At 39.4% G+C, this 27093-nt stretch overlaps 1 protein-coding gene across 4 annotated transcripts in view; it reads left to right on the top strand.

Moving 5' to 3' along the window:
* ARHGAP10 (Rho GTPase activating protein 10) overlaps positions 1-27093 on the top strand; it is a 323489-nt gene that overhangs the window by 100821 nt on the left and 195575 nt on the right. The window contains exons 4-7 of one of the 4 annotated variants that reach the window (XM_030312948.1): positions 2011-2082; positions 10781-10882; positions 17461-17571; positions 19589-19693. In XM_030312948.1, coding sequence (XP_030168808.1) covers positions 2011-2082; positions 10781-10882; positions 17461-17571; positions 19589-19693 — 390 coding nt within the window. The remainder of the gene's footprint in view (positions 1-2010; positions 2083-10780; positions 10883-17460; positions 17572-19588; positions 19694-27093) is intronic. The other 3 variants (XM_030312949.1, XM_030312950.1, XM_030312951.1) reach the window with 3 other exon arrangements.

Here is a 27093-nt window from a genome sequence, read left to right as displayed (position 1 = left end):
TTTGTGGGTCCATTTCTGGGTTCTCTATTCTGTTCCATTGATCTGAGTGTCTGTTTTTGTGCCTTAAATGTCATTTTTTGGATGGAGCGCTCTTTGGGTAGTTTTTTCCTTATAAATCCTCTACTAAATTCCTCACCTTAGTTCTTTTCACCATTCGAAGGAATTACTAGAATTTGCAGCTACACGTTTTCTTACATGTTCCCGTATGCATTATGTCTTCCCTGCTAGACAGTAAGTTCCAGGAGGGCAGGGACTGTACTTACTTTGTTCATAGTTGTGTCTCCAGCACCTGGTGCTGAATGCTCAGCAGATACTTGTTTCATGAAATACAGGGTTTATTGGGATGAGTGCTTGGAAAGGGGATGTCCTGTTTGGTACTTCATTGCAATGTTGTACATTGGTTAAGGTTAAGCTTGGACTTACATGATTTTGAATCTCTGCTCCTATCTTCTTTGAACTTGAGCACTTATTAGGCTCTGTGTTCCCAGCACTGTCATGCTGGGCTGACTTCTTTCTTGAGTGGGCCATCCACCCTGGAGAATGTATTTATATATATACTTATATGTAGGTTTATTCGGAAAAGGAGTAGGCTAGGCAGTGACACTGGTGCTAATAGAAATGCGCCTTAAATTATTGTGAGATGTTGTGTGTCAGATGGATCCCTTTAAAAACGTATGGCAGAACTTCTCATATCTGCTGGAGGCATTCCATATTGTTCTGAGTAGTTGGGATTCCTGGCATGTGCTTTGTCCCTGCTCTGTTCTTTAGGACAAAGGACTTTCTGGTTTGCCATTGTTGTAGGTCACATGGTCAACAACATAGGGAGGATAAAATGAATGTAGTGTTTTGAAAGTGATCCTTTTCTCCTGACTAGTTGTTGCTCTTCTTTCTTTCAGTTCTCTGTTGCCCCAGCTCCTTGATAGTTAAGTTATAAATTCTCAGAGTGGGAGTGAGTGGAACCTAATTTGTGGCCTGGGGAAGAGAGTTCGAACTCTAGGCATCTCGAGTAGGCATAGTCATTTTTTGAGGATTTCTTTGGGAGAAATCCTTATCTAATGGAATATTGCAAAGGAGCTTTTGGTTAAATTCAGAATCCTTTACTTTTCTAAGTAACTTAGTTTTTCTGTAATTTAAAGCTTGGATTTCTGGAAGCCTTTTTGTGTGTGTGTGTGTGTGTAAAAAGAGGCATGAAACTTTCTTGTAAAGTGTTGTGAAGTTTCCTTTTCTATTCTGGATATTTCTGATCTTCCGGAAATACAGGGTGAGAAGACCACTACTCACCTGCATACTCTTCAGTGCATTTTCGTTAGGTAAATATTCCCTGTGATTTTCATTTTCAGCATTGTTTGTTGCATGTTCTTGTCTTCAAAGGAAAAGCCCCAAAGCAGCCAATAGAAGAACGAGTGGTTGGAGTGTGTATATGGCTCCTACCACATTGACCTCCTTCTGTACTGTTTGCCAGCATGCCCAGTATTTACTTTGTTGTGAGCTCCAGGGACTCTGCTTTGCATATACACCTTCAATCGTTATGAGTAATTTTCAGTCAGACTGAGTGTGTAAACTTGTAGCCACAAACTAAGTCCTTACATAATGTAGTCTGATCACTAGTAAAGGAATGTAATTGACTTGTAAATTTCTGAGGAGGGGGAGGGAAAAAAATCTCCAACAGAAGTGTTCTGTTAATGAATGTGATAGACCCCTTTGTTGTTTAAAGACAACCGGCTTGCTATTTCCCTGAAGAAAGAGCTGTGTTGGGACTGTTGCACATTTCCCTGGCACGTTGCCCCACCTCCTCTTCCCTGAAAATATTTATGGAGATCCAGTGTGTTCATAAATTTAGAAGTCATTTGATGGTTGCATTGGCAGCGTGAGATAAAGTAGTTAAAATATGTTGTTCATTTTATTTCTGGGTGGGGTGGAAGAGGGAAATGAAATACTGACTTTTTTTTTTTTTTTTTCCTTTTTGGAAACCTAATACGATGTTCTTTTGTTATCATTCTCATTCTCTAGGCATTAAGTGTAACCGAAACCCTGATTAAACCTTTGGAAAAATTCAGAAAAGAGCAACTTGGAGCCGTAAAGGTTTGTGTCTAATTTGAGCACACTTGTACGTGGAAGATGGACATCCCTCTGCTGCTTCACTGTACTCTTGATTCGCATTTGGCGGCTTGGAAGGAGATGCTGGAGTAAACCATCTGTTGTTTTATGTTGTAAATGTGCTTTTTCCCCTTGGGGGGTATGAAATTGTAAACCAAACAAAAACACCTGGACGGGATAGTAAAACCTCTAGCAATCTTTGGCTACACCTTCCCATATAGAGGTTTGAAAATATCTTTAACCAGACCTCACATGCACTCGGAATAGAAGCATCTTACCTCTGTGGGGAGTACACTGATTTCCTCATACGCCTCAGTTTTATGGAGGAGTGTAGCGTTATGTGAGGGTTTAAGATTAGAACTGCTGCTACACCATGATGCCATTGAAACTAGGAAGAGAGTATTAGGTTTTGGGGACATAATTTCCTTCAATTTAACACAGATTTTCTGAGCTTCTCTTACACGCCAGTGTTGTTATAGGTAGGTGCTGGGGATTCAGAGGTGGGTGAACAACAGCCCACACTCAAGGATCTGGAAGTTAGCCAGGATTTCTGGGAACAACTTGGTGACTTTACCACAGGGAGCCTGAGATATATTTAGCAACTTCCAATACTAATGAGCTTTGAAATTATCCCAGAGAAATAATTTCTACCAACGTTTCCTGAATTTTGTGCATTCACCTGAGGGACAAAAAGTAACAATCATGTGTTGACTCTTTTTGGCTTGGCCCGGAAGAGAATAACATCACTTTTAGGTAGGGAAGAGAGTTTTTACATTTGGATTCTCCCCCCTCCCCGCCAGTGGCTTGGGGTTGTGAAGCTTTTTTTTCTTCATCTTCCTAAGCAAAATATTAAAATGGTTTTGTACAAATAAACTTTGTGGCTTCAATAACTGTAGCTATACAGATGGGCCCAAAGAGTGCCAGCTTTTTAGTTGCTATTTAAAGAATCATTTCTCCTGTGACTTGTGAAAATATTAGATACATTTCCTTTTAGCATACTATTTTACCTTTTTAATGAAGGGCTATGTTTTCAGAGGAGATTAGTCAGGCACCCTCTAAGTCCTCTTCCTGGATTGTTTGCTGAGTTCCATGAAGCTGACTGTGTCTTCTGGATTTGCAGCAGGACACTGGAGGTCTCCTTTCACACCTGTGACCTTGGGCAGATAATTGGCTTTATAGTTCCTTATCTGTAAAAAGAGAGATTTGGGGATTTGACTGCTCTACTTTGTATTTTATGATTCTGTTTTCTCTGATCTTGTCGTCTTTAGGCTGTTTTAAAGCTCGAACACCTCGACTGTTTGTTTTCTAACACTTCATTAGCAGTTACTGAATGTAAACAGTGTCCGTTTCTTATTAATTGGATGATGGTGGTGGTGAGTGAGGATTATATTATGGAAATGGAAAATGAATATGACTTAATATATTTTTTTTATTTGCCATCCACCCTACTGTTTTTTGTTTGTTTGTTTTTAAGTAGGCTCCATGCCCAATGTGGGACTTGACCTCACAGCCCTGATAGACTATGTTCTAGCAACTGAGCCAGCCATGTGCCCCCCTACTGAGTTTTTATAAATTTCTAACCTTGAATTTTCTATTGGCTGACTCCTTCTCCCTCTAAAACTTTTCCTGTTTCTGATGTTGTACTTGTTCAGAGTATATATCCAGCAAGCACCTCGCAGAATAGCTTGCCATGTTAAAAGAAGTTATTTTAATAATTTTAGTCTATGCCTTGAGTTGTTTCATGGCCAGATTCCATCCTGAAGTCCCCCCTTTTTTTTATTCCTTCATTGTTCACTGTCTTTAAGTTTGTGAAGGATTTATCGTATGTTCTTGTTCAGTACAGTATGTGTGTTGGCTGTCATACTATGGATACTATTTGAGGAGGCAAGTCCTTGTGGGTCACAGGGAGAAGGCCTTTTTTACTCAAAGTTTTATATGTTAAAGAATAGAGAATGGTGATGTTCTAGGTTATATAGTGCTATGTAAGCATCTGTCTCTAGACGTTCAGTGTTTAAATCTAGATTGTTCTGTGTCGAAGAGAAAAAGGCTGTGCTTTCTTTATTTACTACCGGCCTCCACTCTTGTCTTAATATATAAAGTATCTGATAAATAACCTATTCCACTGATAATTCTAGAAGAGGGTTTGTATAAAGGTTTGTAATCTGGATCCTTGGTTTTCTACATCTGTACTTCTTGAATATTTCATCATGTTTTGACAAACCTATATTTTTATTCACTCGTTAATTGGGACACTTAAAAATAACTTTATGTAAGTTAAAGGTCTTTTTAAAAAAGCAGTTTTTATGTGGGGATTAAAAAAAAAAAAAAGCCGGGGCGCCTGGGTGGCGCAGTCGGTTAGGGGTCCGACTTCAGCCAGGTCACCATCTCGCGGTCCGTGAGTTCGAGCCCCGCGTCGGGCTCTGGGCTGATGGCTCAGAGCCTGGAGCCTGTTTCCGATTCTGTGTCTCCCTCTCTCTCTGCCCCTCCCCTGTTCATGCTCTGTCTCTCTCTGTCCCAAAAATAAATAAAAAAAAAAAAAAACGTTGAAAAAAAAAAAAAAAAGCCTTTAAAAGTTGACCACAGCAGAATGTTTCAGATCTCCTTGTTTGAATGTGGATCTTCTCTTTCTCTTCTCCTTCCCCACCTGGTGTGTCCTACCCTCTGCCTTTCACCTGGAGCTGTTTCCGTTCTGTTCACTCTTAGTTTCTCGGGTTTCCAGAATCTCAGTGACGTGTTTAATTTGTGGTTTTAATATGTCTGAACTGCTAGGTTTTTGCAAGCTGGATTTTTTATTTTTTTAATTATTTAAAAAAAATTTTTTTTTTCAATGTTTATTTATTTTTGGGACAGAGAGAGACAGAGCATGAGCGGGGGAGGGGCAGAGAGAGAGGGAGACACAGAATCGGAAACAGGCTTCAGGCTCTGAGCCATCAGCCCAGAGCCTGACGCGGGGCTCAAACTCACGGACCGCGAGATGGTGACCTGGCTGAAGTCGGACACTTAACCGACTGCGCCACCCAGGCGCCCCCGCAAGCTGGATTTTTTAAAAGCCCTGAGCTATTCTTTTCTACTGTTGGCCTCCATTTGGATTTGTTCTCCTTCCGTCATATCTGTTTGGTTTGGGCTCATTCCTTGGTTCTTGGAGGTTCTGCTGATTTTCTTCCATGCTTGCCAGGTTCTCCTGTCTGTTGGAAAAATTCCATTTCCCGTCGCAGGACACAGGTCCTTCTGTGCTGTGTCACATGAGGTTCCTGTTCAGAGTTCCCTTCACAGCCTCACTCAGCTTTTACTTCCTCTGCAGCTCTTTCCTTTCCCCAGGGGCTTGTCACTTACCCTAGTGTCTGCACAACACTTTATCCAGAGCCATTGCTCATTAAATGTCGAATTAGCCACTTAGTCAAATTAGGAAACTAGTATGGGCACCGAACGACAGAGGAGCCTAGTAGGCCGTTGTGTAAACTCTGTAAGAAGTACCCCAACTTGCTATGACTTACATTGGGAGAATTTAAGATTTCTTTTGTAGATATTGGAACAATCCAGTAATGAAAATGTGGCCTCATGCAGGTGGCAGCATGCATGCAAATATCAAACAGATGCAACTAAACTATTGATAATCGAGCCAACTCAAATGCTAGTCTGAAAGAGCCAATTACTATTTTATTCACTGGAATAAAAAAATGTAACCAGAAGGGTTGAAAAAGATGTTCATTTCATATATTATAACTTACAGCCTCAGCCTTTCAGAGACCCTTGTGCCAAATTTCTTTTATATTTCTTTCCAAGATTATATCTAATGACTAAATATTTAATAAAAGTTGACTTCCTGAGATTCTGTAAATGACTGCAGTGAGTGAATATGAGTGAAAAGCAAGTCTACTTAAATAATTTCTCAAATTATGTTTGACAAAGCAGAAAAAAATGTTGACTTAATTACATTTTTTTCATTTTAGTTATAAAACACTTACCAGCACCTATCATAAGGGAAGAGTCCCAGTATACAACTATGAATTAAAACACTAGTTGGCCTTCAAGACATGGTCAACTCTGGGTGTGGGGGAGATGCAAACCAAACCAAACCAAAACAAAACACTAAAAAGTGCTATAATTGAGATAAGCATAGGTGCTCTGGAACATGCCCTATTGTCTCAACTTGGAGTGCCAGGAAAGTCTTTCAGGAAGACCGGATTCCTTCTTGTTTGAATCCCATTTCTGCCCCTAAGCTAGCTGTGTGGATTCGGGCATTCATGGTCTCCAGCTCTCAATTTGCTGATCTTTACAATGAGGCTAATGACCCCTGTCTCAGAAGGTTTTTGTGAGGATTAAATGAACTTGATAGTGTATTTCCCATGCTTCCAGAGGGGCCTGGCCTACATGGTTGCAGTTTATCTTATTATCCCATTTATGGCTTGCTCTGTGTCAACTTGCCAAACAAGAACCGCTCAGGTTTTTGTCTACTCTCTGCATGCTGCAAGCTTCAGAGGTGACATGCCAGAGTACCGTGGCTTATGACCCTCCTGGCCAGGTAGTGCGAAGATGATGGATAGGTGACCCTGCACAGTAGCTGAGGGTACCTGTCAACTTTGTCATTTTTGGGGCCACTGCAGCCACAGGCTTCCTTCTCTCATCCTCTGACAGATGTCTCCTGGGTGTGGAGTTAGGTGCTGGATTCTGTGGGGGAGGGAAAGCTGAATTCTCATTTCTTTGGGTAGGCTGCAGGGACTTAGAGAAAGGGGGAGAGTGAGGTTGGATAAGGCAAGTGAGTTGTCAAACAGGGAGAGGTGACATTTGGTGCAGAAGTTAAGGGAGGGTGTGCTGTTTTCACCACCATTGAGTGGTAAGGGGGCACTTCATGGACGAGATGGCATTTTTATCTGGGCTTGCAGGATGTTGGTAGACCAGGGGAGGGTAAGAACAGAGATTACAGAACTCTTGGGTATCAGGCTTGGACATCAGGATTGCAGTTTAAAAGGTGTTCCTGCCAAGTATATGTGTAATATGAATCTTGTTTCTTGCATGGGTGGTATTCCCCCCTCCCATCTCCTTACTTAAATAAGGGAGGAAGAGTTGGAATCTCTAAGAAAGTATTTAGTTCTCCAGACTAGTCACGCCTTATTATTTTAATGTTTATCGTTGTAAAATAAGCTCTTTCATTTCCTCATCCCAGGAACTTTGTAAAATAACCAAAACATTTTTAAAAAGTTACCTGGTAACTTTAAAAAGTTCCCCCCTTTTTCCAAAGCAAATTCTAATGCTCTAAAGAAATGCGGACAATTCACAATCTCAAGCTCTTGTGAATTCTTTATATATTCCTTATTCGTTTTTCCATGGAAATACTAATATGTGATTTTAGCAGAAAATTGCTTAATCTTAAGAGTGTTTTTATGTATTAGGAATATTTACTTCTTTTCTTATATATTAATTGCATCTTCTCCCTGCTTTGTCGTTGGTCTTTTAGCTTGTCTTTTGTGTATTTTTGATATTTAGAAGTTCTCATGGCTTCTTCCATTTCTTTTTTGCTTAAAAAGTATTGTCTGTTGTGAGATCTGATGAAACTGTTCTTTTTTATGGCTTCATTTTTTACTCGTGACTCTTTCAATCCATCTGGAATTAATTTTGATATGAGACATAGTTCTCTATTTCCAAGTAGTTAACTAATTATACCAACACCATTAGTTGAATAATATTTTTTATCCAGTGATTTATGATACAACCTTAAAAAGTATGTTTACTTCTAATATATTTAAAATATTAAGTTTTGTTTCTTAGGTTTCTGAATTCCCTTTACCATTTATACAGCATACACCTTATTTGGTTTCACTGTTGTTTTTTTTTAATGTTTATTCAGTTTTGAGAGAGAGAGAGAGAGAGAGAGAGAGAATATGAGTGGGGGAGGGGCAGAGAGAGAGGGAGACAGAATCTGAAGCAGGCTCCCAGCTCTGAGCGGTCAGCACAGAGTCCGATGTGGGGCTTGAACTCATGAACCATGAGATCATGACCTGAGCTGAAGTCGGCCGCTTAACCCACTGAGCCACTCAGGTGCCCTGGTTACACTATTTTAAGTAATAACTGTTCTTTACTTTTTTTTGGGGGGGGGTGTTGAGGGGGTCGTGGGGCATGGGCATAGGTTTTGTAACCATTTACAAGCTTTCAGTGAATCATAGTTAACCTGTAAACATAATTTTGTTTGTCTTACTCATGTTAAAATGTAAAAAAAAAAAAAACAAAAAAAAAAAACCAAACGATTGCCACTATTTTATTTTTTTTAATGTTTGTTTATTTTTGAGACAGAGAGCATGAGCAGGGGAGGGGCAGAGAGAGAGGGAGACATAGAATCTGAAGCAGGCTCTATGCTCTGAGCTGTCAGCACAGAGCCCAATGCAAGGCTTGAACTCATCAACTGATGAGATCATGCCCTGAGCCGAAGTCAGATGCTCAGCCGACTGAATCACCCAGGTGCCCGGTAGTCACTATTTAAAACTCACTGGGTTTTTCGGCTGTTCCAGAAAAATCAGATGACATGGCTTGTATACTAGCCTATACTCCCATGTGTAACACAAAAGCCATATGAGCACAAAGAAACAATACTACCCTGTAATGGCATTGAGAACAAATGCAAGAAGAAATAATTTTATTTAGGTCTTAAGATTTAAAAACAAAACACAGCAGCATTTGTATAACGCCATACCACATGTGGACGAACGCATTTCCACTCTCGTTGGTGGGTGGAATGTTCTTTCTTGGCTGAATTCTTTTTGCATAAAGCCTTTGATACCCCCGCTTTCTTTCATTCTCAACTTTACCCACGTGTTAACTTACAAACCCCACTGCTGCTGAGTGTGCTGGGTGTTTTGACTGCTCTTTTTAGCATCACTGCTTCCTTTGTCCTGTTCTGTGATTCTGATGAAATCAAATGCGTAAAAATATTTTCAGTGTTCCTGGTAAGTACGAATCTGCACTAGGGAGCATTTTTTACTACAGGATCCTGCCTTGCGGTAACTGTGTGGTGAATGCAGCGGAATGCCTTCTCTTCCTGTTTTGTTTGAACGTGAGAAACATGCTCAGAGAACGCTGTGAGGCTGGTGCAGTCACAGTCCTAAGTGGCCAGGACGAGAGCTGGTTTTCTCACACCAGATCCAGCATGCATTCCACCCTATCAGCTTGTTAAAATAGTGGAGATTCTGAAACAGTGGCCATATGTTTGTTTTACTTTATTTTTCTGTGAGTCACCAAAATAGTTGATGAAAACTGTAGTAATAAAAAGCACAAAAGAGAGTAACTGTGTATTCATGCCTTAAACTTTTTTTTTTAAATAGTGTAAATGAAACCTAGAGAGCATAAAGAAAAAGTGCTTCTGTGTCAACAAAAGTGTGACTGTTGTCACACGTAGGTGATCCATAGGGTCACAGAATTTTAGGATTGGATCTAAAAATGAGCAAGTACGAAAAAAAAAATCCCTGACTTCTTCAGTAAGAAAACTAAAGTTCTGTGTTGTGAATTTTTTTTCAAAGTTGTGTAGCTAATTTGTAATTCAACTTGGAATAGAAATGGGAAGAAACATCCGTTCTTGAGACTGACTGTCTTCCCTCCGTGTGGGATGAGCCAGCAGAGGCTCTGTCCTAGGTTCCCACAGTTTTTGTAGTCCCATGTCCTGAAAAAATAATGACAAATGTGGAGAAACAGACTTCTCACGTGCTTTGTTCAGTCTCTTTGCCTAATAAGAAAAAGATCATATCAGAAAAGATGGGAAATGTTCGTTTTTGCTTTAGAAAATAGAAGTTGGAAAATAGGGAAGAGAATGTTCCTTTCCAGGAGCCCTTGGAGAGTTAGGGAGAGTTTGAAGTTAATGGAAACATTTTTGGGCATGAGGACATAGTGTGCTCTCGTTGGTGCTCAGAAATGTTTATTAAAAATCCACTTAAATTGGTAGAGGAGATCGTCTATCTTTTCTGTATTTAACCATTAGGATACTTGTTTTCTCAAAAAGCTTCTATCGACAAAGGAAGCAAATGCTGGTTCTCGGCAGTACCTGAGAGATGTTTGTAATGCTAATCACAGAGTCTCAGTACAAAGGTGTCAGTGTTTACCTTATGCCCTGTAGACGGATCTATTGATACATATTCTGAATAGTGTTACAGAAATCACTGGGAAAGTTTGGGAAAGGAGATGATGTTTCTGATCAGAGGGTCTTATTGTTAAATTCACACTGGACAATTAAAATCTTTCCCAAGATTTTTTCCCCCCAATTGTGATGATGCTTCCTTTTTTTATGTAGACTAAAATTTACTCAGTTTTAAAAGAATCCCATTTCTATGCCAAAATCTGCACAAGTTTGCTGTTTTAACCCTGTGTTCTTTTTTATTATCATTTCTTTTAATGAGGGACAAGTGACATGGTGTTAATTCTAAGCACTTAAGTATGAAGAGTTGAAAACTAATGTGCTCCGTAAAAAGCCCATTAAAGGAAAAAAAGAAAAGATGAGTGACTCTTTAATCCTAACGCTGCTTTGATGATTCGTAAGCAGTGGCATGGGTACAGATAGATTTTTCAGATAGCGTCCTCACACTCGGTGGTACTTTATTTATTTTTAGATACTATTCATATCTTGAGCTTCCTAGTAGATAAACTTTGCGCATACATTTCCCCTCCTGTTTAATCATAGTTGTCTGTGTTTTCTGACTTGTAGGAAGAAAAAAAGAAGTTTGACAAAGAAACAGAAAAGAACTATAGTCTAATTGATAAGCATTTGAATTTATCAGCCAAAAAGAAAGACTCACACTTACAAGAGGTATTGTTTTTATTTTTCTGTTAATTTGTTCCTAAATTCAATGAGCAGTGCATGTCTTTTCCATTTAAAGTGTGCTTTTCTTTTGTGAACTTTTCATCTAGGGATGAAAAAAAACCGAAGAGGTAATGCCATGAATTAAGGGAAAAAAAAGTTCTTGTGGAACAAGACGCAAAATAATGAATACATCTTACAATGATTAATTCAGTATAGATTCATAGTATTAACGTTTTTGATTCTGAGTATATTTTCACGGAACAATTTTATCCAGCGTTACTGAAGAACGGGTATATTATTTTGGGGGGAATAGATTCATTAATTGGCTTTCAAGACTGTGAAGAAATGAATTTAATAAGCTCATATACCATTTTGTTTTTATGTGAAGGCAGCATTAATCTTATGTAATGCTGAAGATTCAGGAAGTTCAGCTTCATTGGAAAAAGAGCATCTGCTTTACTTGTGGTAATAGACTCATTTTTTTTTTTTTTTTTGGAGGGAGCCATGTGTAAGGAGAAAGGAATTTATATCTTATCTCTCATTTTGTCTGTCTTTCTCTTTTCTAAATTCCCTGGCACTTGTGTTTTCTCACTCACACACTTGAATGGAAACTCAGTGGTTTGCAATTTGGAACATATGTTTTCATTAAAAATAATGCTGTTTTGCAGCTGTTGGGATCTTGACTCATCCCACAACAGTGTGATTTTTTTTTCTTATTTATTTTTAAACACCTAAGGAATCTGGGCATAATATAGCATTATAACATACTTCTACTGAAGTATCATCAAAATGACGCTAATAACATTGGCTCTAGTATAAAGCTGGTTTATATTTAAATGTCAGATATTTAGTTGCACACTATGTGTGTGTGTGGTCATTTTGACATTCCCCACATGTCACATTTACTTTTTCCTCTTTAATAACTTTGACATTTGGATGGCGTTTGGAAGTTTATAAAAGAGAAAGGAGCTTTTATACCATTTAATCCTCACTACAATACTGTAGGTAGGTAGGGCTCCAGTCTCTCCTCGTTCCACATTGTGTAGACAACCATCCAGTTGTTCCATATGCTCCCTCTGCCCATTTTGAAATGACAGCTGTTGTTTTTATAGACTCTCCTAATGCCAGCAGCATTCTACCTGTCTTTTCCCCTTATCTCTCTTTTCAGAGATCCTGAAGGGAATTTCATGCTGTAAGTAAATTTCCGTCTTCACTGGCTAATTAGGTATCTTATTCAAGCCGTTGCTTAGGCAAAATCTTTATGGCCATCCTTGGCCCTTACTCTCTTACCCTACATCCAGTCTGTTGGCATATATTGTCTGTAGCTTCCGGATATTCTCAGAATATGGCCACTTCTACTCCCCCCGCCACCCCCCCACCCCGGGCCCCATCTCACCCTGGCCCATGCGGCTGGCATCTCTCACATGGATTACTGCAGAGCCCTCTTAATTGGTCTCCCTGCTTCCACCAAGATATTTCTACAGTTTATTTTCTATACAGCAAGCAGGGTGAGCCTTGATGTTGCTGGTCCTCCCCAGACCCCCCACTAATAGCTATCTGCGGAGGCCCAGGGCCCACCCTCCTGTCCTCGCACCCACACGGGCTGCTTTGCTCTGGCTGGGTTGGGTCAAGCATCCTCTGCGCTCAGGGCCATTGCTTTTTTGTTGTCCTACTGCCTGGTACGTTTCCAGCCCAGACCTGTATGCCTCACTCCTCCATGTACTCTCTGCTCAGAGTTCACCTTACTAGAGAAGTCCCCCACCGTCTTATTTAAAGTGTCCCCCTTATGCTGTTTTAATTTTTTCATATTCTTACAAACATTTGACATCCTAAATATTTGGTTGTTACATGGCTTCTTGCACTATCTTGTAAGCTCCTTGAAGGCAGCGACATTGTTTTATTCAGTAGTCTGCCCTTTACACCTAGAATAGTACTAGTCAGGGAGTAGGCAATAAATACTGAATGAAGAAGGATGAAGTTGCTTGCATAGTGAGCTAGGGCTCCATCCATTTGATCATTTCCAAAGATAATTAGACTCCAGATCAGCAATTTGAAGAGACCCTCAAGATGAATGATTTTAGTTTCATTTAAACTGTACATTCTGCTCTATCTTGCTATTTACTCTTTACAAACATACAAACTCCCACTTGAAACAGCTTTCTATTGCAAACGTGAAGGCCTTTTTTGGGGGGGATGCTCTTTAAAGGGAAAAAGTTAGATTTGGATTTTCGTTGCTTTTGGCATTGGCTTATGTATTGCTAATCTTTAGTGAACTGAGTTGAGGTGCTCAAGAGGTTTATAAAGTTTGCTGAGAGTGGTACTGAACGAAGGTAGAAACTTGCATCATTTATTCTTTCTCTTTGTCTCAAATGAAAGTAACAGGAGACGATTGTTGCAAACACCAGGCTGGCTATTTTGGTAATTTTGTTAGGACCATTAGCTGTAGTTCTATGTTTATTGAGCACAATACCTTCTACTTCCATCCCCCTCCCTAAATTCTAATTAATATTTACACTAGAACGAGTATCAGACATTTGAGAAAAATCTATTTCTGTTAATTTTTGAAGTATATTTTTGTTTTTTGAGCGGTCAATTGATTATATTTCAGTATATGTGACTGGAGGAGTAGATCTTGTGAATAACTTTGCAGGAGAATGGTCTGTTCTTGTTACAAATACTTATAGAAGGAATGGCCAGAAATTGGGTGATGGTCAAATTGGAGTTGTTAAAAATGTCACTTTTGCTTGATATAGTAAAAAGTACAGTCTGAATGTGTGTTTTCCCACACTGCCCAGCAGTAAGCTCGCTACTGACACTATCTACCTGAGACGGCATCAGCCCAGGGGGTTAAGGGCTTAGTCCAGAGCACTGTCCCTTTTTAAGATACCAGTTGCAAATCAAGGTGTTACCTGTGCTTCTGATCTACTTGCTATAAATTAGATGATCCTATGTCCCCCTCCTTGGGTTTGATTCATTTCCTGAGTGGCTCACAGAACTGAGATAAAACATTTACTTAACTAATTTATCGTAAAGAATAGTATAAAAGATTGAGATCACTAGCTAGATGAAAGGGTACACACGGTGGGGTCTGAAAGGGTCCCAAGCGTAGAAACTTCTGTCCCCATGGAACTGGGGTGTATTACTCTCCAGGCACATGCATGTGCTCACAGACCTTGAAGTTCAAGTGTTTTTACAGAACTTCCTAAGTTCTTTGCCAGAGGTCAGTAGGTGGGACTGAAAGTTAAGTTCTAGCCCTCTCATCATTTAGTCTTTCTGGTGCTATCTAGAGGCCCCACCCTAAGTCATCTCAGTGGCATAAACTCCGGAGAGGCTCTTTATGTATGGCAAAAGATATTCCCATCTCTCAGGAAATTCCAAAGGTTTTGGAAGCTTTGTGCTTTATTCCACATATAGTGATTGCCTTCCAGACTTGAGTCAGGCTCTAAAGGACTGTGCTGCTCCATATCATTAGGGTGCCCTTGGCATTGTTGTAAATGACAGGTTATGGGCAACCCTGGGGATTTTGGTGATCTAATCACACAGTGCATGGCATAGTGGTTATGGATAACCAGAATACTAGGGGTGTGTATAGAGGTTGACCATCAATGAATGCCAGGTTGGAATAGTACAGACAACCAGGTGAGAAAATCTGCTGAAATAAAGAGCCTACTTGGCTAAGTCTGATCCTTGTGTAATTTTCTTGAAGGACATTTCCCAGTAACCAAACATGAGGAATCTACCTGGAACTCTTCACAACTTCATTTTATTAAATACGAAACAAAATTGCATCCCTCTCCCCCCCGCCCCCGCCCCAGAGTTGTGTCTGCTAGCTACTGGTGGCTGAACTTTCAAACTCTGGTTATTCGAGGCATAAAAAAGATGATTTTGATGAGTATTAAGTAGAAATTCTCATTTTAGCTTAGTAGCTTAGTAACATAACACTCTTATATAACATTCTACTTGAAAATTCATTTCATGCTAAAAAAATTTTTTTTGCCATGATAGATACTTTTTCCCTCCAAGATGAAAAAGATTGTTGTCACATTTCCATACCATAAAATACACGCACTTAATGATTTTCAAGGGCACAGTTCAGTGGCATTAAATACATTCACATTGTTGTGCGACCACCGCTACCTTCACGTCTAGAGCTCTTGTCATCTCTTAATACTGAAACTCTGTGCCCATTGAATAAAACTTCCCCAGCTCCCTACCCCTATCTCCTGACAACCACCCTTCCACTTTCTGTGTTGGTTCTAGGTAGCTTATAAAAGTGGAATCATAGAGTATCTGTCCTTTTGTGACTTGCTTATTCACTTAGCATAATGCTTTCAAGGTTCATCCATGTTGTAGCACGTGTCAGAATTTCCTTCCTTTCCGAGGCTGAATAATATTATACTGTATATGTATATATATCACATTTTGTTTATCCATGTATCTGTCAGTGGATACTTTGCTTGCTGTTGCCTTTTAGCTATTGAAAATAATGTTGCTATGAACCTGGTTAGATAAATCTTTTCGAGTCCCTGTTTTCAGTTTTTATGAGTATATACCGAGAAATGGAATTGCTAGGTCACGTGATAATTCTGGTTTTAATTTTTTTGGAGAACTGCTATGCTGTTTTCCAGAGTAGCTTCATCATTTTACATTTCCACCAACAGTGCATAGGGTTTCAGTTTCTCCATATCCCCATCAACACTTGTTTTGTTTTAATGTTTTTAATGTTTTATCATTTATTTTTGAGAGAGAGAGAGAGAGAGAGAGTGTGTGAGCAGGGGAGGGGCAGAGAGAGGGGGAGCCACAGAATCTGAAGCAGGCTCCAGGCTCTTGAGTTGTCAGCACAGAGCCTGACTCGGGACTCGAACTCATGAGCCATGAGATCGTGATCTCAACCGAAGTTGGATGCTTAACTGACTGAGCCACCCAGGTGCCCCTGTTTCTTTCTTTCTTTCTTTTTTTTTAATAGTTTTGTTGTTGTTTTGATAGGCGTGAGGTGTTATCTTGCATTTGTATTTCTGTAATGATTGATGTTGAGCATCTTTTCAGGTGCTTCTTGCCATTTATATATTTTCTTTGGAGAAATGTCTAGATAAATACCTTTAAAAGTAAAATTGGCCAAATTAAGAAATATATTATGTGATGGCTTGTAAGAATGGTTTCTAGGCTGGCCATTCTTTCCCTGCTCTTCCTCCATGGAACCCTGCTCCTCCCATAGTGCCCTTCTAGTTAGACCAGATAAGCTGGAACTTTTTTTTTTGAACAGTCTCCTGACCATCTGGTGCCTGTTTACTCCCAGAGGATGAGACATTTTGAGGACTTAACAGCCTGACTGCCTACAGATGGGCTTCAAGCTCTGGCCCAACTTTTGAGAACCAGGCTCTTTTCTTTTTTCTTTGACTGAAGTACAGTTGACATACAATTTTACATTAGTTTCAGGCACAACATAGTTATTTGACAGCTCTATACGTTATGCTGTGTCCACCATTGATGTAGCTACCATCTGCCCCCAAACAACACTGTTACGGTGCTATTGACTATATCCCCTGTGCTGTACCTTTCATCCTCATGACTTACTCATTCCGCAACTGGAAGCCTGTACCTTCTCTCTCCTTCACACGTTTTGCCCATCCTCCTCACCTCTCTCCCCTCCAGCAGCCGTTGTCTCGTTCTCTGTTTTTATGGGTCTATTTCTGCCTTTTTGTTTATTTTGTTTTGCTTTGTTTTTTAGATTCCACGTATACATGAAATCATATGGTATTGTCTTTCTATGTCTGACTTATTTCACTTAGCCTAACAGCATCTAAGTCCATCCATGTTGTTGTAAGTGAGAAGAGCTCATCTGTTTTTATGGCTGAGCAGTAGTCCATTGTATATATAGCACATCTTCTTTATCCGCTCATCTGTTGGTGGAGACTTGGCTGCTTTCATATCTTGGCCATTCTAGATAATGCTGCCATAAATATAGGCGCGCTCACGTCTTCTCAAATTAAGGCTTTTGTTGAGTTATACCCGGAAGTGGAATTACCAGATCGTATGGTATTTAAGAACCAGGTTCTTGAGATGGTACCATAGCTACCACTTCCTCACCTGCTGCCTTCACTCATGACTACTGAAGTGACTACAGTTTCCCAGGCTGACTGCATTCTTACAGGATTTGTCAACGGAAATAATGTTTATGTGATTTTGATCATATGTGTATGGTTCAACCTTGGGTGTCCGTTGTGGTTGGGGTGAGTTTTTCGCGAAGAGGCATCCTTCAGTGTTTAATCCTTTGGGGCCAATCTCATCATAAAGAGCAAGCGTTGGCAGACTTTTTCTGCAGAGTCAGGTAGCAAACGCTGTATACTTTTGCAAACTCTAAGGTCCCTGTGGCAGCCATAGTATTCAGTTTGGCTGTTCTAGCAGGAAAGTGGCTATAGAAGATCTATAAACCAGTAGCCACGACTGTGTTCCAGGACAACTTTGTGTAGAAAACCAGGCTGCAGGCCATATTTTGCACAGAGCTCATAGCATTGCCAACCTCTGGGCAAGCGTTTCACTCCTTACCATCTCTGATTTAACCAGCCTCTATTACTTTAACATAGGCAGATATGCAAGTGGAGCAAAACCGGCAGCACTTTTATGAACTGTCCCTTGAGTATGTATGTAAGCTTCAGGAGATCCAAGAAAGAAAGAAGTTTGAGTTTGTGGAACCTGTAAGTATCATAGAAAGTTGTTCTGCTGTTACATTTAATAGACATCCTAGAAGCATTTTTCTTTCTAGATGAAATTTACAGTTCCTGGGGACCAGGATACATACACAGGAAGCAAGACATCATGAATTGTAAAGGGTGGACCCAGATCGCGATGAGGTCAAGGAACCACCTTCACAGTTCAGTGGTTCTCGGCCTTCTTTGCACAGCAACATATAGTGAATATTATTTCTCAATGACTCTGCAATCAGGTGCAATTTCTGCCACCCTATTGTAGACCCACCCTTTAAAGAAAACCCTGTGAAAGAAGTGTTAGGATGGGAGAGTGAGCAGTGGTGTCGATGGATAATCTTCACTCTTCTCGAGTTTGTTCTGAAGCAAGTACACCAATCCAAATTTTAGCACTTTAAACAGTTCTTGGTAACAAATTATTATTATTATTTTTTCAACATTTATTTATTTTTGGGACAGAGAGAGACAGAGCATGAACGGGGGAGGGGCAGAGAGAGAGGGAGACACAGAATCGGAAACAGGCTCCAGGCTCTGAGCCATCAGCCCAGAGCCCGACGCGGGGCTCGAACTCACGGACCGCGAGATCGTGACCTGGCTGAAGTCGGACCCCTAACCGACTGCGCCACCCAGGCGCCCCTGTAACAAATTATTTTTAACACAACTGTATGCTCATGGCAGCCGAGGTTAAGAACCAGCATATGGAGCATTTGAAACTATTTTGTGAGTTACTCTGGCAGTTCTTTATACTTATTTCAGAGACATATGATTTGTGTTTGTGCTTATATAGATGTTGTATATATGTGACGTATATGAAGATATGTAAAGTAATAATTCATACTGTGGGTTTTAGTGAAAACAAGAAACACTAGAATTCATGATTCTCAAGATTAATTTTAATATAGGTGTTTTTTTTGCATGTGGTTTTTTAAAAAACAGTTTTACTGAGATAAAATTTACATGCTATACAATTATCCACTGTATGTGATTTTGAGAAACAAAAAATAACCAAGTAATGATTAACTTAAAATTGGCATTCATGGAGGCAATAGTCCAGTTGGAATAATAGATTAACCTAATTTCAACCATTAGGGAACAATTCATCTCCTTAAAGCTTTCTTTTATGTAAAATAATAATGACCTACATTATTTGCAGTGCTCTTTGTTCAAGGCATTGTTCTAATACTTCATCGTGCTCATGTGTTTATTCCACACAGGAACTCCAGAAGGAGATATTTTTATTATCCCACTAAGCAAATACGGAAATAGAAGTACAGAAAATTTCATTAATTTCCCCAAGGTCTCATAACATAGCTGAAGTTGGGGATTGATCCCTGCTGGCCACTTGACATTAGAGTCCCAGATTGCTAGCCATTATGCTATGTGACATTATAAAGAAAATGAATTTCAGGATTTTCTTAATTCCTATCCCAAATTATGCTTGTACTCACTTTAAATTTACTCCCATGTTTGGGCGGAAGGAGGTGCCCTCTAATCAAGAAGAGCAGGTTGAGGGTTGGTAAGAACTCAGAGCTTAATGATCTCCCTGTCTCTCCCTGTCTCTGCCCCAGTCACTGACTGTCCTGGTAGACAAAAGAGAGAGGTTGTGCTGCACTAAATGCCATTGGAGAGAGCCTGTAGCTCTTTGATTCTGTGATTTCACTTTTTGTTACAGTTTGTGTTGACCTATGGTGATAAGGTTTCAATTATAAATGGATATGGAGATTCTCTTCAAAAAAAAGAACACATGGGTGCTGTATCATTTCTCCAGTATAGTGCACTATAAAAGCTATCTAATGGCTCTGATATTTAAGGAGAAATCACAAATCTTTCATTTTTTAAAGAGATTAATAAATAATATGCGGTTAGATTTAATTGACTTCTGGTGACTTCTTTTAATTTTATTTCAGTAGAATTGCAATGGGATGGGGGAAACGTGGCTGTTTTTTATTCTTCTTCCCCCTGAGGTTTTTTTTTGTGCTAATGTCATTTTTTCCCCCCTTTGTCTTAGATGCTGTCATTTTTTCAGGGAATGTTTACTTTCTATCATCAGGGCCATGAACTTGCCAAAGACTTCAATCACTACAAAATGGAACTACAGATCAACATTCAGAATGTAAGGAAATGAAAGCTTTCTGGTATAAAGGATGTTTGAGATGTGTATTTTTGATTTGGTATATGAAAAACCTTAAACTAAGACCAGACTGAGCTGTTGGTGCTGAGAAACTGAGGTTACGTTGCCACCTTCTGGTCAGTTCTCAGCATAACAAACTGTTCTTCATGGAGGTGAGGCTCGGGGAATTGTGCCACCTGGCGGTTCTTTTTTTTTTTTTTAAATTAATGAATTTGTTTTATGAATTTATTTTTCTTGCCTTTCAGAAAAGTCACTAGGTATGTTTTTTAAATCAGGAGTCACATAAATTATATTTTCTTTTTCTAGTTTTACTGAGATTTAATTGACACACAGTACTATTATAAGTTTCAATTGTACAGCATATTGGCTTGACATTCATATTGAAAGACAATTACCATGAAGAGTTTAGCTAACGTCTGTCACTTCATGTAGTCACAGAAAAATGTTGTTTCACGTGATGAGAACTTAGGATCCACTCTCTTAGTAACTTTTTTTTTTTTGGAATATTTTTTTTTTAATTTTTGAGACAGAGCATGAGCAGGGAAGGGGCAGAGAGAGAGGGAGACACAGAATCCGAAGCAGGCTCCAGGCTCTGAGCTGTCAGTACAGAGCCTGATGCGGGGCTCAAACTCACGGACCGTGAGATCATGACCTGGGCTGAAGTCGCACGCTTAACTGACTGAGCCACCCAGGCGCCCCTCTCTTAGTAACTTTTAAGTATGTCCTACAGTAGTGTTAACTGTCACCATATTGCACTTTGTGGGATAGTTGTAAGGATAAGTTTTGTTATGTAACTTTCAGTGTTCCATGTAGGGAACAGACAAAAGAGCACTCCACATTACATGTAAGGCATTTTAGTTCTAATGATCTCAGTTTCTTCTGTGTATCTTACTTGATTTTTGGTTGCTCGTTCAAGAGGAATTTCTTTCCTGTGTTTATGCATATTCACTAATGTATTGAGTTCACAGTTGCAGTTGGTCCGTATTATTTTCCTGGAAAATGTATGCTTTCAAAGAGGTCTTGGATAAAGAGATTTAGGAGAGCTTTATTAATTTATTAAATTATTACAACATATGTGATTTTGATCAGAAGGTGGTGGGTGTTTTTTCTCTTAACACTTGAGTTGACTTTGGGAAGTGTCCTCATTGGAATGCTATTCAGATTATGTTTAGTATAATTTTAGACCTTGATGGAAAAAAAGCGAGTGAGTTTTGGAATACATGCATATGAGCGCATACTGAAAGACACACGAAAGATGGGACTGTCTGTGCTGTTGTTGCCTGACTTTCACTTTGATATCTTGAGACTGAGGAGGAATGATTTTTGTATAGATTTTGTTTCCAAGGTTTTGTTTTTGCATAGTTCCCTACATTTGGAAATGTAGATAATGAAGTTTCTTTTTCTTTTTTTTTTTTTTTTTTTGTAAATCATGTGTCAATTTGTATTTGTAGATTATTTGGACATTGAGCTGGGTTAAATAACTAAAAGAGTACAACCCTCCCCCCCCCCCCACTGTCAGTGATTATAATGTAACAGAATTTAAAAATATATCAAAATGCATATGTATAGATACGTTCTAATTTTATTTTTGTGATAAAGCAACATTTTATTTATTTTGAGAGAGAAAAAGAGAGTGTGTGAGTGAGCGAGCAGGGGAGGGGCAGAGAAAGAGGGAGAGAGAGAATCCCAAGCAGGCTGTTAGCACAGAGCCCAATGTGGGGCTTGAACTCATGAACTGTGAGATCATGATGTGAACTGAAACCGTGAACTGAAACCAAGAGTGATGCTTAACTGACTATGCCACCCAAGTGCCTCGATTAGTTCTGATTTTATTTTATTTTTTTATTTATTTACCTTGAGAGAGACAGAGAGAGTGAGTGAGCATAAGTAGGGGAGGGGCAGAGAGAGGGAGAGAGGAGAGACAGAGAATCCCAAGCAGGCTTGTGCTGTTAGCACAAAGCCGGATGTGGGGCCCGATCGCATGAACCATGAGATCATGACCTGAGCCAAGATCACGAGTCAGACCTTCAACTGACTTACAACCAGTCGCCCCTAGTTCTAACTTGAAATTGTCTCTATAGGTAGTAGAAATAGCCTAATGTTGCTATGATTTTTCAGAATACTTTTGCAGACAGCTGAACACAGTGTTGTGAAAAGAACACTACATAGTTAGTGTAGAAGATAAATTATACTCCTGATTTTTTTCTTGTACCAACTGCGTATATAACTTGTGGAAATGTACTTTTTCTTTGTGGACATCATCTGTTAACCCAGAGGCTGGCCTGGGTGAGAACCTTCAGGCAGAACTGGATCCATAATTTGTGGGACCAATGTAAAATGGGAAGGCAGGGCCCTTATTTAAAAATGAATAATTTCAAGTTTGTGACAACAGAGCATTAAACCAAGTGTGTGACCTTCTGAGCACAAGATTCTTTGTGGTTGTGCAGACTACACGCCCATGAAGCTGGCTGTGCCTTAGTGTCTTGGGTGACAGGTGGGATAGACACATTATCATCTCCTGTGGGCTTCACTGAAACTGTCCATGCACAGCTTGCTTGTGGATGGAAGTACTTTTGTAACAAGCCTGTATTGTAAGAGGGATCTAGTTACCTTACATACACCAAAATAATTTCGAGAGATTAAATATTTCAATGTCAATGAGCCAATACTCAGTCATGAAATATTACAAGCAAAACTTAAAAACAAACTATGACTTAAAATGGTTCACAGGGGGCCCCTGGGTGGCTCAGTGGGTTAAGCATCTGACTCTTGATCTCTGGTCAGATCATGATCTCACGGTTCCTGAGTTTGAGCCCTGCATCAGGCTCTGTGCTGACAGCTTGGAGCTTGCTTGGAGATCTCTCTTTTCCTCTCTCTCTCTCTGCCCCTCCCCTGCATGCTCACTCTCTCTCTCAAAATAAACAAACATTAAAAAATATTTTAAAAAAGGTTCACAAAATAACTTGGTTAAATATATTCAGAAGTTAACTTACACACTTGAGAACAGCTTTCCCATAGAGAAGTGGGCAAAGAACAGTTGACTGGAAAATTTTTCTGTATCCTCTGGAATTTAAGGATTGTCATCAGTATTGCCCTGATACTGCTTCTCTAAATATTTATCTCTTTATTTTGTTGTGTTTCTGAGTCTGCTCCTGCAACTCTTTCAAGTAGAGCCTCTTCTTTGTGCCTCACTGGCAATTTTGAGAACACCTGACCAAGGTGTCTTTGCTGTTCATTTTTGCTTTAAGCTAATTCTTTTCCCTTCAGAAATACCTGCACGTTTGAAACACATGGCACTTGTTCTGTGCTACCTGCTGAACATTTTTACTGTATTGCTGTAATTTGCTCATTTCTTGGCCATTTCTCTCATTCCCTCATGATAGCAGCTTTTAGTGTAAAAAAGGGAAAACGCTGGCTATATAAAACTACAAATTACAAAAAGGCATATTATTTTTATGCTCTGTATATTTGTGTATTAAAGGACATATACCCAAATATTAAAACCAAATCATAGTGTCGATTATCTCTGCACTATAATGCCATGGATGATTTTGGTTGGTTTGTAAGTATTTTACTATAGTAAAAAAAATCGCAAAATCATTTTATAATCAGAAAAAAGGTAAATGTTATCTAAAAATGAAAACAAGCTACGTTTCGTCTATCTGATTTCACCTTTTCTATTGTAAAAATGATCATACCTCTTTTATTTTTTATTATTTTGGAAGCAACTTATTCCTCATCCACTTTCCATAATCCAGAGTAATACATGGAAAGGAAAACAGAGCAAGATGGCTTTTAGAAGATAGATTTTCTATTTCTAGAAAAATAGATTTCTATATCTGGAAAAATATAAATTGGATCAAAATTGAAGGGTATTTTAAAAAACTAAATTTAAACTTTTGTTATCTTTATCCCCAGAAGAATGTAGGGAAAGAGAGACTAGAATAGAATTCTTCCTAGAAGGAAATTTAATGTGAGAAATCTTAGGATTCATGGAGAATCCCCAGAAAATACTAAGAATAGTTAAGAAGATTTTAAGAATATGCCCAAATATTTTTGTTACAGTGTTGTGAGAAAAATAGAGCACTAAAGTAATAAACTATGTTTTTTTCAAAAAGAGATTGGAAGTGATTGTGTAAAAAATATAAATGTGGTTATTTGTAAAAATAGGTTTATAGTCCCTTTTAATTGCTTTTGAACCTTTTCTTTTTGTAGTTTGTGCCCTTCCCTCTTTGTTTTAAAACCTTGTGGATTAGTTTTTGTATTCTGAAAAAAAAATTAAAAATACAGTTTCTCTTCCAGTAAGATTTAAAACAATAAATTGTCAGTTTGATAGTGAAGATTTCCTTTTATCCTCTGTTAGATGAGAATAATTGTGACTCTTGGGTGACTTACTTGTAACAGTAGTAGTCGTAGTAGTAATGGCAGCTAAATTAATTTTGTTACCAAGTGCCAGGTATTACCTGTGTGCTTTATTTGGATTATACACATTTAGTCTTTGTAAAAGTCCTATGATGTAGATTTTTTTTATTCCTATTTTACAGATGAGGACAATGAGGATAATAACTTCCTGATATCGTATCTTAAGGTCAGGGCTGACACTGGAACTTGGGCAGAATCACTCTAGGGGGTCATGGTGGTTAGTTTCAGCTTCTGTACTGGGATACACATGGGTCACTCATGGTATTTCTGGGGTCAGTAAATAACAGGAATTGGGAAACATCTTGATATGGCCATTTGCTTGCCTACACTGTAGCAACTTGTGGGTAACATGGGAATCCCTTTAATTATAAGAACTCAGATTTAGGCCCCGATGTTGCACCTCAACTAACCCCTAGCTCGCACCTGTTCTAACCTGTGTTCACCCCCATGGAAAGTGTCTTATATGGGATTTAGACTCGATCACCTATTCACTTGGGGTCTGTTGCATAACATTCCTTTCTCTGACATCTCACATGAGGGGCGATATGAGAATTACAGTGAGGGTGTGTTTGTGTGTGTGTGTGTGTGTGTGTGTGTGTGTGTGTGTGTGTGTAGGTAGGAACTTACCCCTTTATGTTATGTTCTTTTGCAAAGTTACTAAAGCAGGGCTTCATGGGGCCCACCCTGATGTTTTACAACTACTTCATGAAAGCTTCTTCATAATTTTTATTTTATTTTAAAGAGACAGAGAATATGCAAGTCAGAGGGGCAGAGGGAAAGAGAGAGAGAGAATCTTTTTTTTTAAAAATTTATTTACTTGAGAGAGAGAGCATGCTGGAGGGGCAGAGAAAGAGGGAGAGAAAATTCCAAGCAGGCTCTTCACTGGTAGTGCAGAGCCTGACTTGGGGCTCAGACTCACGAACCAGAAGATCCTGACCTGAGCTGAAATCAAGAGTTGGCTGCTTAACCCACTGAACCACCCAGGCACCGAGAGAGAGAGAGAGAGAGAGAGAGACAGAGAGAAAGAAGAGAAAGAAAGAGGCTCCATGCTCAGTGTGGAGCCTGATGTGGGACTCAGTCCCACAACCCTGGGATCATGACCTGAGCTGAAACCAAGAGTCAGATAACTAACTGAGCCATCCAGGTGCCCCTTCATATTTTTAGTTCTGCTTTGCCTTCTTTTCTTCTCTGAGTGAGGTCAGGGGGCTGGGATAGGAAAACTTAAAATGGCTATCGGTACTTGGAGTCAGCCTTTGCCTCTGCTTTGAAAGCTTTATTTCTGGGTATAACACTGTGAAAAGCTCCTTCTCCCCTTAATATGGGACTGAACCTGTGCTAATCTTGACTCAGCGGTTTTCCAGACATACTCAGATGGGTCTGAATTCCAACTTAGTCCCCAAATTGTTCTCCCAAATAGGCGATGTAATAAAGTGTTTAATTTAGAAGACTTTGTTTAAGACTGGTTTATTTAGAAATCTATTTAGCAAAGCATGCAAGGAAAGGAAATAATACAGTGGTATGTTGCTGACAATGGATAGCACTAGCCTAACTTAGAGGTTATTTTGAGGATTAAAACACCAAAAGTAGGGCGTCTGGATGGCTCAGTCGGTTAAGTGTCCGACTCTTAGATTAGCTCAGGTCATGATCTTGCAGTTGTGAGATTGAGTTCTGCATCTGGCTCCACACTGACAGCATGGAGCCTGCTTGGCATTCTCTCTTTTCCTCTCTCTCTTGCCCTCCCTCCCTCTCTCTCTCTCAAATAATAAACAAACTTAAAGAAAGTAAATAAAACACCAAAAAGTGTTCTCAGTAGTGCCAGTCACAGTGTAAACACTGTCATGGTCACTTACTGTAGAATTTACAGCCTAACGTTATTATTTGATGATATCTTTTAATAGACACCGGAATTTAGAATTGGAGATTACTGGGTTCTAGCCATTCTATTATTTATGTTCAAAGTTTTAAAAAATACAATTTTAACTACCATTCATAATTTACTTAAAATGGTAAAATCCTTTCCCTCCCTTCGCAGAGCACAGTCATAAGCATCTGAGGAAGTAGGACGATGAGGGCAGGGAGTATTCCATGGAGAGCCCTGTAGCAGGGAAAGTGGGGGTGATGGTATAGTGGGAGTGGGGAGGGTGTAGAGGCAGCCTGAAAAAGAGGTGGCTGGGGTAGAGATTGGTTGCATTGAGCAAATGTATTAATTGAGCAAATAAGTAAATAGATTGAGAGTAATGGGAACTAGATTTCTCACTATCTGAAAAGAAATACACAAAATTGGGAAGGGATAGGCTAGAAAGAGACCGGAAGTATTGGATTGGAATTAGATTTACCGGTATGAACATGTGGGTTTTTCCAATATAGAGACATGTAGAAATGACAGGTGTATGTGTGTAAAAACACGTATGTATGTGTATACACACACACACACACACACACACACACATCCGTATAGTTTTTCTATCTGCCAAGAAGACCCAGAAGCAGTGACAACCCCTTAGCTGTGAGCACACTGTGTTCGGATTTTGGTTTCTAAATACTACACTCCAGTGAAAGGAATAAGGGCTTCTTTGGGGGATATGACTGATTTTAGGACTGGGACAGAGAAAAGTATAAGATGGAACCAGGACTCCTTTTTGAACCAGAAAGTAGGGGATCACTCAAGAAGACATATCAAAAGGTACAGGGGTCAGGTAGAAGGGGCCTCTGCTGGTCAAATGTAGGAAATTTGGGCGTTAATATAATTAATGAGAGTATTGGATACAAGTCACGACATAAATAGGAATATACGTGTGTGCATGTATGTGTCCTTGCTGGCATCTGTGCATACGTGGCATGCACATGTCTATATATGTGTGTATCTATGTACAGGCATACCTTGTTCTATTGTGCTTTGCCTTTTGGAGCTTCACAGATACTGCATTTGTTACAAATTGAAGGTTTGTGGCAACCTATGT

This window comes from Lynx canadensis, chromosome B1 (assembly GCF_007474595.2).
Source record: "Lynx canadensis isolate LIC74 chromosome B1, mLynCan4.pri.v2, whole genome shotgun sequence".
NCBI classification, from domain to species: domain Eukaryota; kingdom Metazoa; phylum Chordata; class Mammalia; order Carnivora; family Felidae; genus Lynx; species Lynx canadensis.
The sequence above is the reverse complement of the archived record's forward strand: the minus strand, read 5'-3'. Positions and strand labels throughout refer to the sequence as shown.